The 12,675-nt window shown below is 39.1% G+C and overlaps 1 protein-coding gene across 2 annotated transcripts in view; it reads left to right on the top strand.

Annotated features, from left to right (window-relative positions):
• prex1 (phosphatidylinositol-3,4,5-trisphosphate-dependent Rac exchange factor 1) overlaps positions 1-12,675 on the top strand; it is a 116,217-nt gene that overhangs the window by 33,925 nt on the left and 69,617 nt on the right. For both annotated transcript variants that reach the window (XM_015399284.1, XM_015399283.1), the window contains exons 5-8: positions 5,470-5,571; positions 5,855-6,016; positions 10,264-10,397; positions 10,680-10,795. In XM_015399284.1, coding sequence (XP_015254770.1) covers positions 5,470-5,571; positions 5,855-6,016; positions 10,264-10,397; positions 10,680-10,795 — 514 coding nt within the window. The remainder of the gene's footprint in view (positions 1-5,469; positions 5,572-5,854; positions 6,017-10,263; positions 10,398-10,679; positions 10,796-12,675) is intronic.

Genomic DNA, 12,675 nt, shown 5'->3' with positions numbered 1-12,675 from the left:
TATATATATATATATATATATATATATATATGTATATGTTTATTGTCATTACACTGTCACAAGTGCAGAGCAAGGAAATGAAATGAACTCTCTGAATTTAACCCATCCCTTTGGGGAGCAGTGAGCTGACATTGTGTGGGGAGCAGTGTGGGGTTAAGGGTCTTGCTCAGGGACCCAGAGTGGCAGTCTTCTGTAGCGGGGCTCGAGCCCAGAACCTCTGGATTCCAAGCGCAATGCCCTCACCACTAGGGTGCCACTCCCCTGCAGAGTGTGGCCTGAATCTCAACACTATCATGCTAAATTAGAAATATGTCACAACTGAGGTAAAGATAAGTAAGTGACAGTTTAAGATCTTTATTTGTAAAACTTGTTAAGAAGTAAGATAGTAATTTCTCAAACTACTTTATGGAGGTCTGTCACATAAAATAGTATTAATATACATTTAGATTTGTGGTCATAACATCAGAAAATGGAGAAAATATTTCATATTATTGTACAGTTTTACTTTTGTAAGGCATTTATTGACTTGAATGATCATTTTTTATTTATTTCTTATATATGAAAATATAAATCCTGAGTTTTAAAAGATCTGTTGGCGCTCATTCTGGAATAATATTCATAAATGTTTCCTTCTTTTATTCAACTGTTGTTTTCCTTTGACCTACATTTGCTTCATATCCTGGCTTTTTTCCATGTTTCTGCTTCTTTTTCTCCACTTATATCGCCTCCATTTCCGTGTTAAGGCTTGAATAAGGGCCAGAAACCATAACGAGGTCAGGGGTCTCTTCCTGCCAGGACAGGATGCAACCGCCATCAAGGTTACTTTTGTGTATTGTTACACTTGTAGTGCTTCCGCTGCCAGCTGCTTCCATGTTTTGACACCCAAACCTTTGGACACCGGACAATGAACTTAAAATGGCGCCGGGGCCCTTGAACGGGGGGGTCCCAAGCAGGGAAACCATCCTTGTATCAGCCAGCTGTGGCCTTTTGGCGGCTTTTTCTGGATAGGCGATGAGATCTGAGCCCCCGTGTTTGTCACCCTCTGGGCTGCTTCCATGACATTATTCCCATCCTGGGGACTGGGAACAGCAATGCTGCATCCGTTCGCTTTTTGCTCCTGTGGGTCCAGGTTTGCAGCTGTGAACCGGTCGGGTTCTGTGTGATACAGATGCTCCCCCCCCTAAAAAAAAGACTCCTTAAAATCTGGCTATGTATCAAAACATTTCATCAGATCTGCATTTTGTTAACACTGAATATATGCTTCTTTTTTGTGGGGCAGAATCCTGCCAACAAAAAAAGAACACAAAGATAAAGAAAACTGTACGGTGAAAAGTCAAGGATCTTTTTAGTATTATAGAATAAAAGAATAACTCACAAAAAATGTCACCAGTGGCTCTTTTCCACTTGTCAAGATTGGAATTTTTCTGTAAAATTTGTTGCTAATTGATTATTTCAACTGTGATTGTTCTGAAACTGCGCTTCAAAATGAAGAGGTAATTGCACTGTTGGCCACGAGAAGTAAAGTTTAAAGAAAATTAGGTCAGAAGGATGAGCGGAGCGACTTCTGGCTTCAGGCTGGTGGATTACAAATACTAAAAAGATCAGAGAGAAAAGGAAACGGGTAAAAACGGGGGTAGGATTGAGGGTGAAGGAAAGGAAAAGCCGTTAAAACAAGAAAATGAATATAGTAGAAAAATTAAAAAACGCTTCATTTTTTATTTTTTTTTTTACATCAATGATGCTCCGCTTCTGGGTTCAGCCTCTCCTGCTCTGTTTAGACTTGAAAAGAATTGCCATGTGATCATAATGCTTCAAAGTGATCTCCAGCCTTCCTTCCCACTGGAAAAACACTTCAGTGGTTTATCTGCATGGTTGCTTTTGATCTTTCTCCTCATCCCACAATCTCATAGTGTGCATGTACTAACAGGCTGGCTTCCATCTAAATACAAGCCAAAATGAAACCAGTGCTGTCACCATGCTGCTGCTGGTGAATAAGACCAAAGTTTGAATCGATTCTGGGGACGAGGCTACATTTCAGAGCTTAATTACTCCCTTCGAAGAGGGGGCATTATGAACTTTTGAAAGGGGCACTGTTATTGGTCATAGGTTTGGCAAATAGCAGGGGAAATAAAAGACGAAAACTGTCTGAACAAGCCATTAAAAATCGACAAAGCTTTGTTTCTGGCATAAAAAAGGAATTTATTGAGACTGAGTCCACTTCCCTAATACAAGATCAATGTCATGCACTGATGCCTGAAAATGCTGGAGCTTTTAAGTGCAATAAAATAACAGACCGCATTTCCACTCACCGATCTGTGATGTTCCTGATGCTGCACTTTTGTTGTCTACCCATAGAGCTGCAATCTGCAAATCTTTCTCCTGTTAAAAAGGCTTTTATATAGAGCCATGCTAAACGAATGCTAGTATGTTTGCTTTTTGTTTTTGATGGGACTTCTGCATATCTGGTTGATAAAGTATTCTAAATACCTTTATAGCTAATTTGGAACCAACAAGACATGGGCTAAAAACAACTTCTCTGCTTCATAAACTGAATATGATGCTTTAAACACCATAAAATTTGATGATGACTGTTTCAGCTGCTCATTACACAACTTTCTCCTTACCCAGATGGTTGTCGGTAACAGATCAGCTCACGTGACTCAATGACAGGAAGTGTCTCTCTGTGTTAGAGGAACCCAAGATTGATTAGTTCAACACAATAATCTGCACTGTCCTCTTATCGGGTTTTGCAAGTTGTGCAGACGAAAATAGGTGCCTATAGGTGTGGCTGATATTTAATCCCAAAAAGTACAGAGAAGACACCTTTTACAGGTTGAACTTATAAAGTCTAAACAGAAATGATTTACAAATATCTTGATCAGCATTTATATTCAATAGTTCTCACTGGATAAAGGATCAGTGTCACTGACTTACAGAATTAAAGAAATAAAATCACCAAGGGCAATGATTAACTTAAAAATGTTAAAAATTCTTTCACAAAATACCACATTTACCTAATATTGTGTTTTAAGCTTAACAGAATAGATAAATATAAACTGATTACTTAGCATTAGTTGAATCAGAAGCATGTGCAATTTATCAAGCGAATTAGTCGATTAGTTGTTGATGCTTGTTATGGAGTTTCTGCAGAATCGCAGGCAGGAAGCGCAGAAATAGTTTAACACAAAAATAAATAAATGAATAAAACTGTACAAATCTGTTCTGGGGCATTGAAATCAACCGGAACATCCGTTTTAAAGTCTCATTTTCCTTTGTAAGAATGCCTCATAAAACAACAATCTTATGTTGATATGTCCTAAAGGCAGTTTGAAATAAGTGACTCCTTATTAAGATGAAATGACACATATACCTGATTAAACTGGCCATATTCAGTAGCAAAGACAGAAAGAAGTGCCAATCTGATAAATTCTTTATATTAGGCTTTCTGATGTTGTAGAAGTCCTTGTCCGACATTAAGGTAGTCATTGATTCCCTGAGTTTGGGTTATGACCCCATTTGGGTCACAGATCAGCATGATGCGGAGAAATATAAAAAAATAAAAATGATAATGAAACATTTAAGGATGATAGAATATCACTTGAAAAAAGACTAAACCAAATGTACATTGGTTGTTAGTGATTTTTTTATTACTATTATGTCTATGGTTAGAAATGTTGGTATTCTGACCAAAGGTTTGGGTCAGGAGAACCTTGACTGTAAAAGATTGTTCATTCAGACTTTATACAAAGCCTAAATATGGTTTAAAATTAGTTTGCAAAGTTCTGATCTGATTTTTTTTTAAAGAGAAAAAACATTTTAAACAATCTAATACTATGTAACTTTGCTGCTATTAACCAGCTGCAGCGTCTCTGCCTCTAATGGTCGGCATACGCTGCTGCTTTGGGCCGTCGTTCACAAAAGAACCCGATTGCAGGAGTTTCAGGGCGAAAGCTTTGATCGCGGTTCCAAATCTGCAGTGTTTCATTGCACTGTGACACAGCATCAAGAACAGACATGTTTAACATCTTGTGACCAAAAATAACCTGATAAATATTTAGTCAACTATTTAGACTATTATTTAGATTGAATATCCCACTGTGTGACAGCTGCTGCACCCTATGTGTACTAATCAGCCTAAATAAATGACATATTCACTCAAGTACATGTGGATTTTGCAAAGATATATGTAGTGTTTGTGTGTTTTATTTACTTATTCTTTATTTAACTAGACATATAAACTGAGATATAATATAATGAGTCATTATAGAAGCTAATGAAACAGCTCCATCTCTTTCTGTAAGAAAGTGATTTTTATTTATATAGAACCTTTCACAGACATAGAGGTGCTTCATAACATTTAAATACAAATAAAATACATTTACAATCACAAAAGACATGGTCATAAAACAACCCTTAATCTACGGGAATTATAATGCTTTTTTAAACAAATAGGTTTTCAGTTCACTCTTTAAAACATCAACAGAATCAAGTAAGCGCAAGGAAAGCGGAAGATCGTTCCAGAGCGCCGGAGCGACCGCCTGAAAGGAGCGATCTCCCATGGTCCTGTAACGAGTACGAGGGACCATGAGCAGGATCTGGTCCTGAGACCTCAGGAGAGGGGGTATAAGGATACAACAAGTCTCTAATGTAGGAGGGAGCCTGACAGTAAAAAAGGCCCTGAAAGTTAGCACCCGGATTTTAACTGGTACCGAAAAGGGACTGGGAGCCAATGAAGAACTTTTAGAATCGGCGTAATATGAGCCCTTCTGTTTTGTATGAGTCAGTAACTTCGCCGCCGAGTTCTGAAGACTGTAAGACTGGCCTCTGAAGCTGACCTCTTTTCCTGAGCCGTGACCTCGTCCACATCCTCACTATCCTTCTCCTTCTTCTCAGATTTGTTAGATTGCACTGATATGCTGCTATCAGAACGTCTGCATTATTTGTTGTGTTGGTGTCTGACTGCACTGATAGCGTACGCTGATGTGGCTGCTTACTGCCTTACATCACAAATTAGTTAGTAGTGAGCATCGATTTGCACACATCAAAACTGACTTTGCACCAAAGTAGATTATATTTCTGCATAGTGTATCTTGGCCTAGTGAGATTACTGGGATTGGGTGTGACCGATTAAAACAAAGTGGCACATAGTTGTAAAGTGAAAGAAACCGGATCATGTTTTTTTTAATTTTCCTACCCCTTCACTCTGATGCTCCTAAGTAAAATCCAGTGTAACCAGTCGCCATCATGAGGCATGAGATAGAGGCCAACTTTAAATCAGCTGTTTTTTTTTTAACTTGTTTTAACTTCCTCAGCTGTGACACATATTTGTTTAAAGGATACAGGAAGCAATGTACATCCTGTGAACAGAGCCGGACTCACTGGCTCTTCTTCTTCTTCTTCTCTCACCTCTTTGCTCTGTTGCTTCAACAATAATTTTTGTAACTCGTTCTGCTTCTGTTTCCTGTGAAGCACTGCATGCTGCTTGGAGGAAAGAAGAGCACAGACATTCCCCTGGAGGGTTACCTTCTCACTCCAATTCAGAGGATCTGCAAGTACCCTCTGCTGCTGAAGGTACTGTCCCAAAGCTGCTACAGAACCAAGCATTACCCAACAAGAACACTTGCTTTGCTCAATATGTCTGCCCAGAAAATCTGAAAACGGAACAAACATGTTTGAGTTCAGGTCATGAGTCATTTATAGACTTAGTTAGATGGGCACACATCTACCTACTCTGTAGGTCGTAGCTTTGGAACGCCAGACAGTAAAGGTCACGCATCTAGATAACCTCTCTTTTTCACCTCCTTTTGAAAATACCACAGTTTAATTATATGAACTTCCTCTTTCCATGATATAGGAACTACTTAAAAGGACTCCTAAGAAGCATTCAGATTACCCTGCTGTGGAGGAGGCTCTGCAGGGTATGAAGGCTGTTTGCTCCAACATCAATGAGACCAAGAGGCAGATGGAGAAACTGGAGGCTCTGGAACAGCTGCAGTCCCACATCGAAGGCTGGGAGGTGAGAGAAGGAGCGAAGGCAGCCGTCATGACGGCCTGTAACACCTAGAGTGGAAGGGAATCAGAAAAGGGGGCTCTATTCGAAAGGGTCCCTGTGATAAAACCACAACAAGAATGTGTTTGAAAGACCTAAACTAAGCTGTCCTCTAGGTTTACTGATTTAGAATTAAACAACCAAAGCACTGCTTTTAGAGCAGGGGGCCAAAGACACCAGTGAAGGGTCCGGTGCATTTTTTACGCCTCCCTCACTCACCACAACAGAGTCCTTGTCTTAGAGGGCACCAGTGGGGACAATCCACCTACACAGGGTGCTGAGTGGGATGCCAACAGGCTCACTGCTCAATCAAAAGGGACCTAAGAAGCAGAACCTGCATGTCTGAGGAGGTTTATATGTGCTACCTTTGGACATCCCTCTGTTGCTGACCACACTGCATTCCTGCCCATCACCACCCTTCCTCTCATTCTTACACACTCAGGATCAAAATAATCTGTAAAAATGCGTCATCCTGCAAGGCTTGCTAGAGAGATGAGGTTCTTTCAAACAGGGTTGTGCTGATTTAAAATGTTAAAAGATTGTAGTCGACATTTTAATTGCCTTTAGAGTCCCATGTTGGAGATTAGCATGGTCACTCTGGCTAGCAACATTAAAAAGAAGGCATTCTCTATGATCTGTAAGAATGCAAATCCTAACTTTAATCAGTTGAGGTTACTTTACGGCTCCCAATGTTTCCAGATCCAACATGTTCCATCATAGAAGTGTGTTGAAAAGGTCTAAAGCAGAGGTCACAGATTAGCGGTCTGGATCTGGACCCAACCTGATTTAAAACATTTATAAATTACCGCATGTTGTCCGAAGGCAGTGTCTAATTTCACTTGTGCCGCTTCTCCTGTTAATATGGTAAAGCCCTTCAAAGCATCCAGGACCAGGCTTTTATTTCAGTGTTAAATTCTGTTCAAAGTAAGAGATTATAATTACAAATGTCTTCAGACCTTTACTGGTTGTTGATCTTCTTTATTTGGACCCCACTGATTTTTAATTGGTTACCCCTGGTCTAAAGTTGATTGATCTAGCCTTCCTGTTATTGCTTAAGGTTCGTGCTCTCCTTCAACCTAAAGGAGGCGCAGAAATGTATTGATGCAGATGGGAATGATTCATTTGAAAAAAGGGGCATGTTATGTCAGCAGCAGTCTTCTTCGGCTTCTCTAAATGAATATTTTACTCCTTTGTAGAAAAAGTTTCTGCCAAACCAAAGACTTTTTATTTAGAACTATTAGTTGTAATGCAGAATAAATCTTATATTTAGCTAAAACAGCAATAACGCTGTGTTTATGCAGTTAGTAGACTCCAAATGTTCAGATTTAGTTTACTTTTCAACAACAAAGCAGAACTTTAGAGAGGCACTTTACGCCGACCCTGCAGCCTCTGACCTAACTGCATTAAACTCGCTCTTCTTTCCCCTTTTGCAGCCACTCTCTGAGGCTGATCACCTCCAGCCCTAATGGAAGAGGCCGCCAGTCGTGCCGAATCAGGCCCAGATGCATTACTGGCACTTGAATACCCTATGCATGAAAACACAGGCAGCTTCACACCCAACCACATACATTGAACTTGCCCAGCTGAAGACGTGTCTGCAGAATGTGGGACATGCATTTTGTTTCTGTGCAGATGCAACCAAACCACAACAGTTTCTTTTTATTAGTTTGGTGGTGCTGATCTGAGTTTGAGTAGCTTTTTGAAATAAGTAAGATATTCATTGAAATTTTAAACTTGGAAAAACTGAAACATAAATCAGAGACAAGGTAATGCATTGAATTATGGAGGCTTCAGAGCGTGTCTAGCTAAACATAGGTGACAGGGGCAAGGGGTGAATCCTGGCAGGGGTCCCCGTTAAGATGACTGAAACAAGTCCAGGGCTGAGTGTGGGGGATCCACACATGGATGCGTTTAGTTCCAGATGATTTGGAGGCGAATGAACCATTTAACAATGAGTAATGAGCAGTCTTTTATCTTTATTATCTCATTCGTTCGCAGCCTTGTGTCGACACGTTTTTCAGCTGATCCCCTTTTTGCGTTCGAATAAATGCCTTCTGGTTTCGCCGACCGTTCTGCTTTTGCAAGAGGATGTTTTATTATTCACAACTTTGGAGGGAACATGTTAATGAACGACTGCTTGTGTTTTTATGTGTGAAAAACCATTTCCAGTCCCCAGCTGAAAACGCTGAAAATCACTTTCTAAAAATAATTCTCTTCCATCACAGCAAATGGTTTTGCAGTTCAAACCACATAATAAAAAAAAAATGATTAGACACCATTATGCAGGCAGCTGGTCAAGTGAGAAGTCAGAAACTTCTTTGATCCTGATTGACAGCCTAATTTATTGACTTTCAATAAGATTATTTATCTTCTACGTCGCTCTTTCATAATGTTTATGAAAATGATTTCATGCTAGAATGTGTTTAACAGCAATCTACCTTCGACCATCTGATGTGGGTATGGTGATTGTAACAGGATTCTGGGCTTGCCTTCAACAGACTGTCTTAACAGGTTGTGGTTTATTCGATAGTTTACCAGAAAAGGCTTTTATACTGAGATACAATCATATCCTGTGAAGGTGCAACGCTGCAGAGTGTCTAAATAGATAGATCACAGCTGACTGAGAGAGTTTTTCCTTCTGCAGTAAAAGGGCACCTCCCTGGTCCGAATAAATATATATTATATGATATATATTTCTGCTTAATTGTTCTGAGAAGACTTTAGTTCTTCTTAAAATTTGGTGCTGCCATTTCTTTTGTTCCATTGTTGTTGGAATATTAAATTTGAATATGAAAAAACTGGAAAAAAATGTAATCCAGAAGTTAAACTTTTTAATTCAAAATGGTTTTAAGATTCCCTTTCCTGTTTTCTATAATTTGATATAAATAAATATTTTTCTTTTGCGTATTATGTAAATCACATTCTATTCAAATTGTGATTACAGATCACAATTCTTTTAACTTCAAGCCAAATCCAAGCGATTTTTCAATACTTATATTGATAAAAATGTCGCTGCTAGTATAAAACCGCAAAGTTACTTTCAAAGTCTTTTATTTTTGTTAAAGAGTTCTTTTTTCATTTTTTGCAAATTCTTATTTACAAATCATGATCTTTGCTTGCAACAAAAATGGAACAAAGATAACTCCATAAATGTCATGCATGTTTAAACACGGACATCTAGGGAGAGGAAGAAAAGTGCTTTGCTTCGATTGTTAAAGTATTCCCATCAGACTGTTTAGAACCATGAATTTTGCAAACTGGATAATTTTATTTTAGATTTAAAATGTGAAGAGGGCAGCATGGATTTGCATTGACCCTTTAAAAATACACCTACACAGAATAAATAAATGCATTCTGCAGTTGCCTCAATAATCAAATCTAAATGCTGAGGGGCTCTCTGAATTTTATAAGGTATGTTTGTAAATGCTGTAATCTAAAGCATTATGAAGACCAAGAACACATTAGGCAGTTCAGGAATAGTGCTGTGGAGAAGTCTGAAAGGTTGTTAGACTGTAAATCAGTTATCCCAAGCTTTTGAGGCGTTAGAGCCTCTGAAAATGAGCTGAGAATGGCAAAGCTCCAAAAAATGTCCGTCAAGTAATCTAACAGGCTATCTAAAGCAAAAAGTGACAACTTTATAGTAAGATGCACAACTCAGGTAGGAAAAAAGCTTTTCTTCTTAGATGAGAGCCGAATCAACAGAAGCAACTGGGAGGCTGGTCAGAGCTGGTCAGCTGGAAAGCTTCAGGTGTTTGGCTACTTTTTCAAGGATCTACTCAAAAGGAACAGCTTTGGTTGAGCCTTCCCCCTTTTAATAGAATCAAATTAATCATTATGATTTGATCACACCCGTTTTTGAGATACCAGAATAGTTCTTCTTCTGTTTTTTTCTTACCAGCAGCAATGCACATGTCCGAAAATAGAACAGCTGATGTTAAGGTTTTATCTACAAGAAGCAAACGATGTAGTTGAATAGGGACAGCTGCGCTCAGCCTTTCCTATCATTCACAACAGAACAAAAACAAGTTGCTGCGGGTGTCAAAGTTTAATTTTCATATTGTTCTGTTGAGGTTGTGAACTCTTTAGGTTTTGGACACATGCAGCTGTGTTGTGGCGCGCTGAAATAAACCACAGCTGCTGACAGTGAGGTTTATACTGCAGATCAGTTCTTCTATTTAAATTAGTCATTTATTTATTTATTTGTTCTTCTGCAGGGAACCAACCTGACAGATATCTGCACGGAGTTGCTCCTTCATGGAAATCTTCTCAAAATCTCAGCAGGCAACATCCAGGAGCGAGTCTTCTTTCTGTTTGACAACCTTTTGGTTTACTGCAAAAGGAAGTCCAGGTGAGATATTCAGAAAACTGGAAGACAACAAGAAAGTGTTCAGACCCGTCCAGACATGAATAAAAATCCGTGCAAATGTCCGCATTAATGCACTCTCTGTATTTACCATGCAAGCAAAATATGCACCTCCATGCATATGAAGCTCCTACCCCTGCATCTGCTTGAATGTTTGTATTTTTTGGGGAGTAGTATAGTGCATGGAGTTGTTTCTTCGTACGGCATAGTTCTGGCATCAGCGGACGTTTCCCCTGAGTGTAACCGCAGTGTTGTCCCCTCTCCAAGGGTATCTGGAAAGAAGTCCACGAAGAGGACCAAGTCTATCAACGGGCCTCTCTATGTGTTCAGAGGTCGGATCAACACAGAAGTGATGGAGGTGGAAAATGTGGAAGATGGAACAGGTTCGTGTTTGCACAGCAGAGCATTAGCTCTGCAGAATGTTTGTAGATCTGTACGTTATGAGGATGTGTTAAACCATCTATCAGAAGTTTCTGCTCTTTTTGCTATAAAGCACAAACAAATCTGTTGCTTTACTATGTTTCTAGAGAGGAAGAAAATAATTTAAAGGCAACAGCCTCTCCTTTCAATTTGCACACAGTGCCCTCACTTCTTAAGTTTCCATCTCGGTTCATGCAACCGCTCTGTTTTTAGCCCACTGGTTCGATTTGAATCGGGGCTTGTTGACAGTTTGGGTGGAGTACCACACTTGCACCTAGTCTTGAACAGGATGTAGCTTGCAGCTTTCTGAACCTTTTGATCTCACTTACTAAGCAACTGGTTCCTGAATTGATACGTATCTGCAAACCTTAATACAGTCTGATAAACTCATGTGCTTCAGCTCAGAAGGTGCAGCTCCTCAGGAAGCTGGTAGAGATCCGGTCTTCTCTCCTGCTATTAGCTACTGTGGTTTGCAGGGTTCGATGCAGTTCTGTCCTCCGGTGTAGAAACACTTGATCTTCCTCTCACATGTTTCCTCTTTTTTTGTAAAATCTCTCTGTCTCTTGGTCTCCTTTCTCTATGCTGGCAGTATGTTTCTGCAAGCTCACATGACTCTTTCTCTTTGTCTTTGTGCTGGTGTACTGGCTGTCACATTCTGGTTTCTGAAAGGCAAACCACAAAGAAAAACAAGCCTTACTTGCAAAGTCCAAGGGTCCCACATTCAGATTATCAGATCTCAGAGCGTGAAAGTTGTGAAACAAGGGTGTGACTGGAAACAGAAATGAGAGAGAGAGAGAGAAAAAAAGAGAACTTCATTGTCAACTTACTGGATAAAGTTTTTGAGTTTGCCTGATCTGTTTACTGAGAGTCTAAGAGGGGAATCCATCCTTTTTTTTCTCTCTCTAGAAGATCACAGTTTCTGCACAGCTTCTGTCATCCAAGCAGAGCAGGAGCGACTCCCAGCAGGCCCCAACGTATCAAATCTATTTATATGACCTTTGAGCACGAGACTAATGCACCCCATTACCAATGGCCATTCATTATTCAGAGTCCGCTCACCTGCAGCTCGATGGATGGAGGAATTAGAAAGGGCTACCAGGAGAGATTCTGATGAGTCAGTGGAAGAACAGCCCTTTACTGCTTTTATATTGCTTCCTGATTATATTTTTTATTGTCATTTATGTTCATCTCTCAGGCTTAACAGCTCTTCAAAGATGTTTTTTATGTTTAGATCATTAGAAGCATCATTTGATTAGTCACATTATTTTCCTTACTTAAACTTAAGGTAATGTTTGCATTGGAAATATCTTTTGGAACTTCATTCTCTACATCTCCTGCTTTATAATGAAATAATGCCTCATTTTTATGCTATACAAGTTTTTTTTTTACCTTTTTGTAAGATATTTGGCTTTATTTATATATCTCACAGTCCAAAAAAGTCCAGCTAACTAAGTCTGATGATCTTAAATAGTCAAAAAGTCTTCTTGATAATTTTTTTCAGATTGATATACTAATCAAGAGCAGATTCTATTATATTATTAATCTTCTTTTCAGAAAAATTGCCTAAAAAATAAGTGCAATAATCTGCCTGTGCAGTAAGACAATCGCACTTGATAAGAATTATTGAAATCATCATATATGTTGTGTCAAAACAAGAACTTTTACCAAGTGAGATTATCTTACAGTAGATGAGTATTTGCATGGGTGTTACGATACGATACATGTCACTATTCTTGGGTCACGATACGATATTATCGTGATATTGCTATATTACTATATATTACAATATTTTTTCCCAACTATCAAATTGAGCAAGTGCTGTATATGTTCATCAGATGATATT

Source organism: Cyprinodon variegatus, unplaced genomic scaffold, assembly GCF_000732505.1.
Source record: "Cyprinodon variegatus isolate N-32 unplaced genomic scaffold, C_variegatus-1.0 Scaffold1002, whole genome shotgun sequence".
Taxonomy (NCBI): domain Eukaryota; kingdom Metazoa; phylum Chordata; class Actinopteri; order Cyprinodontiformes; family Cyprinodontidae; genus Cyprinodon; species Cyprinodon variegatus.
Note: the sequence above shows the minus strand (reverse complement) of the source record. Positions and strands in the feature narration are given on the sequence as shown.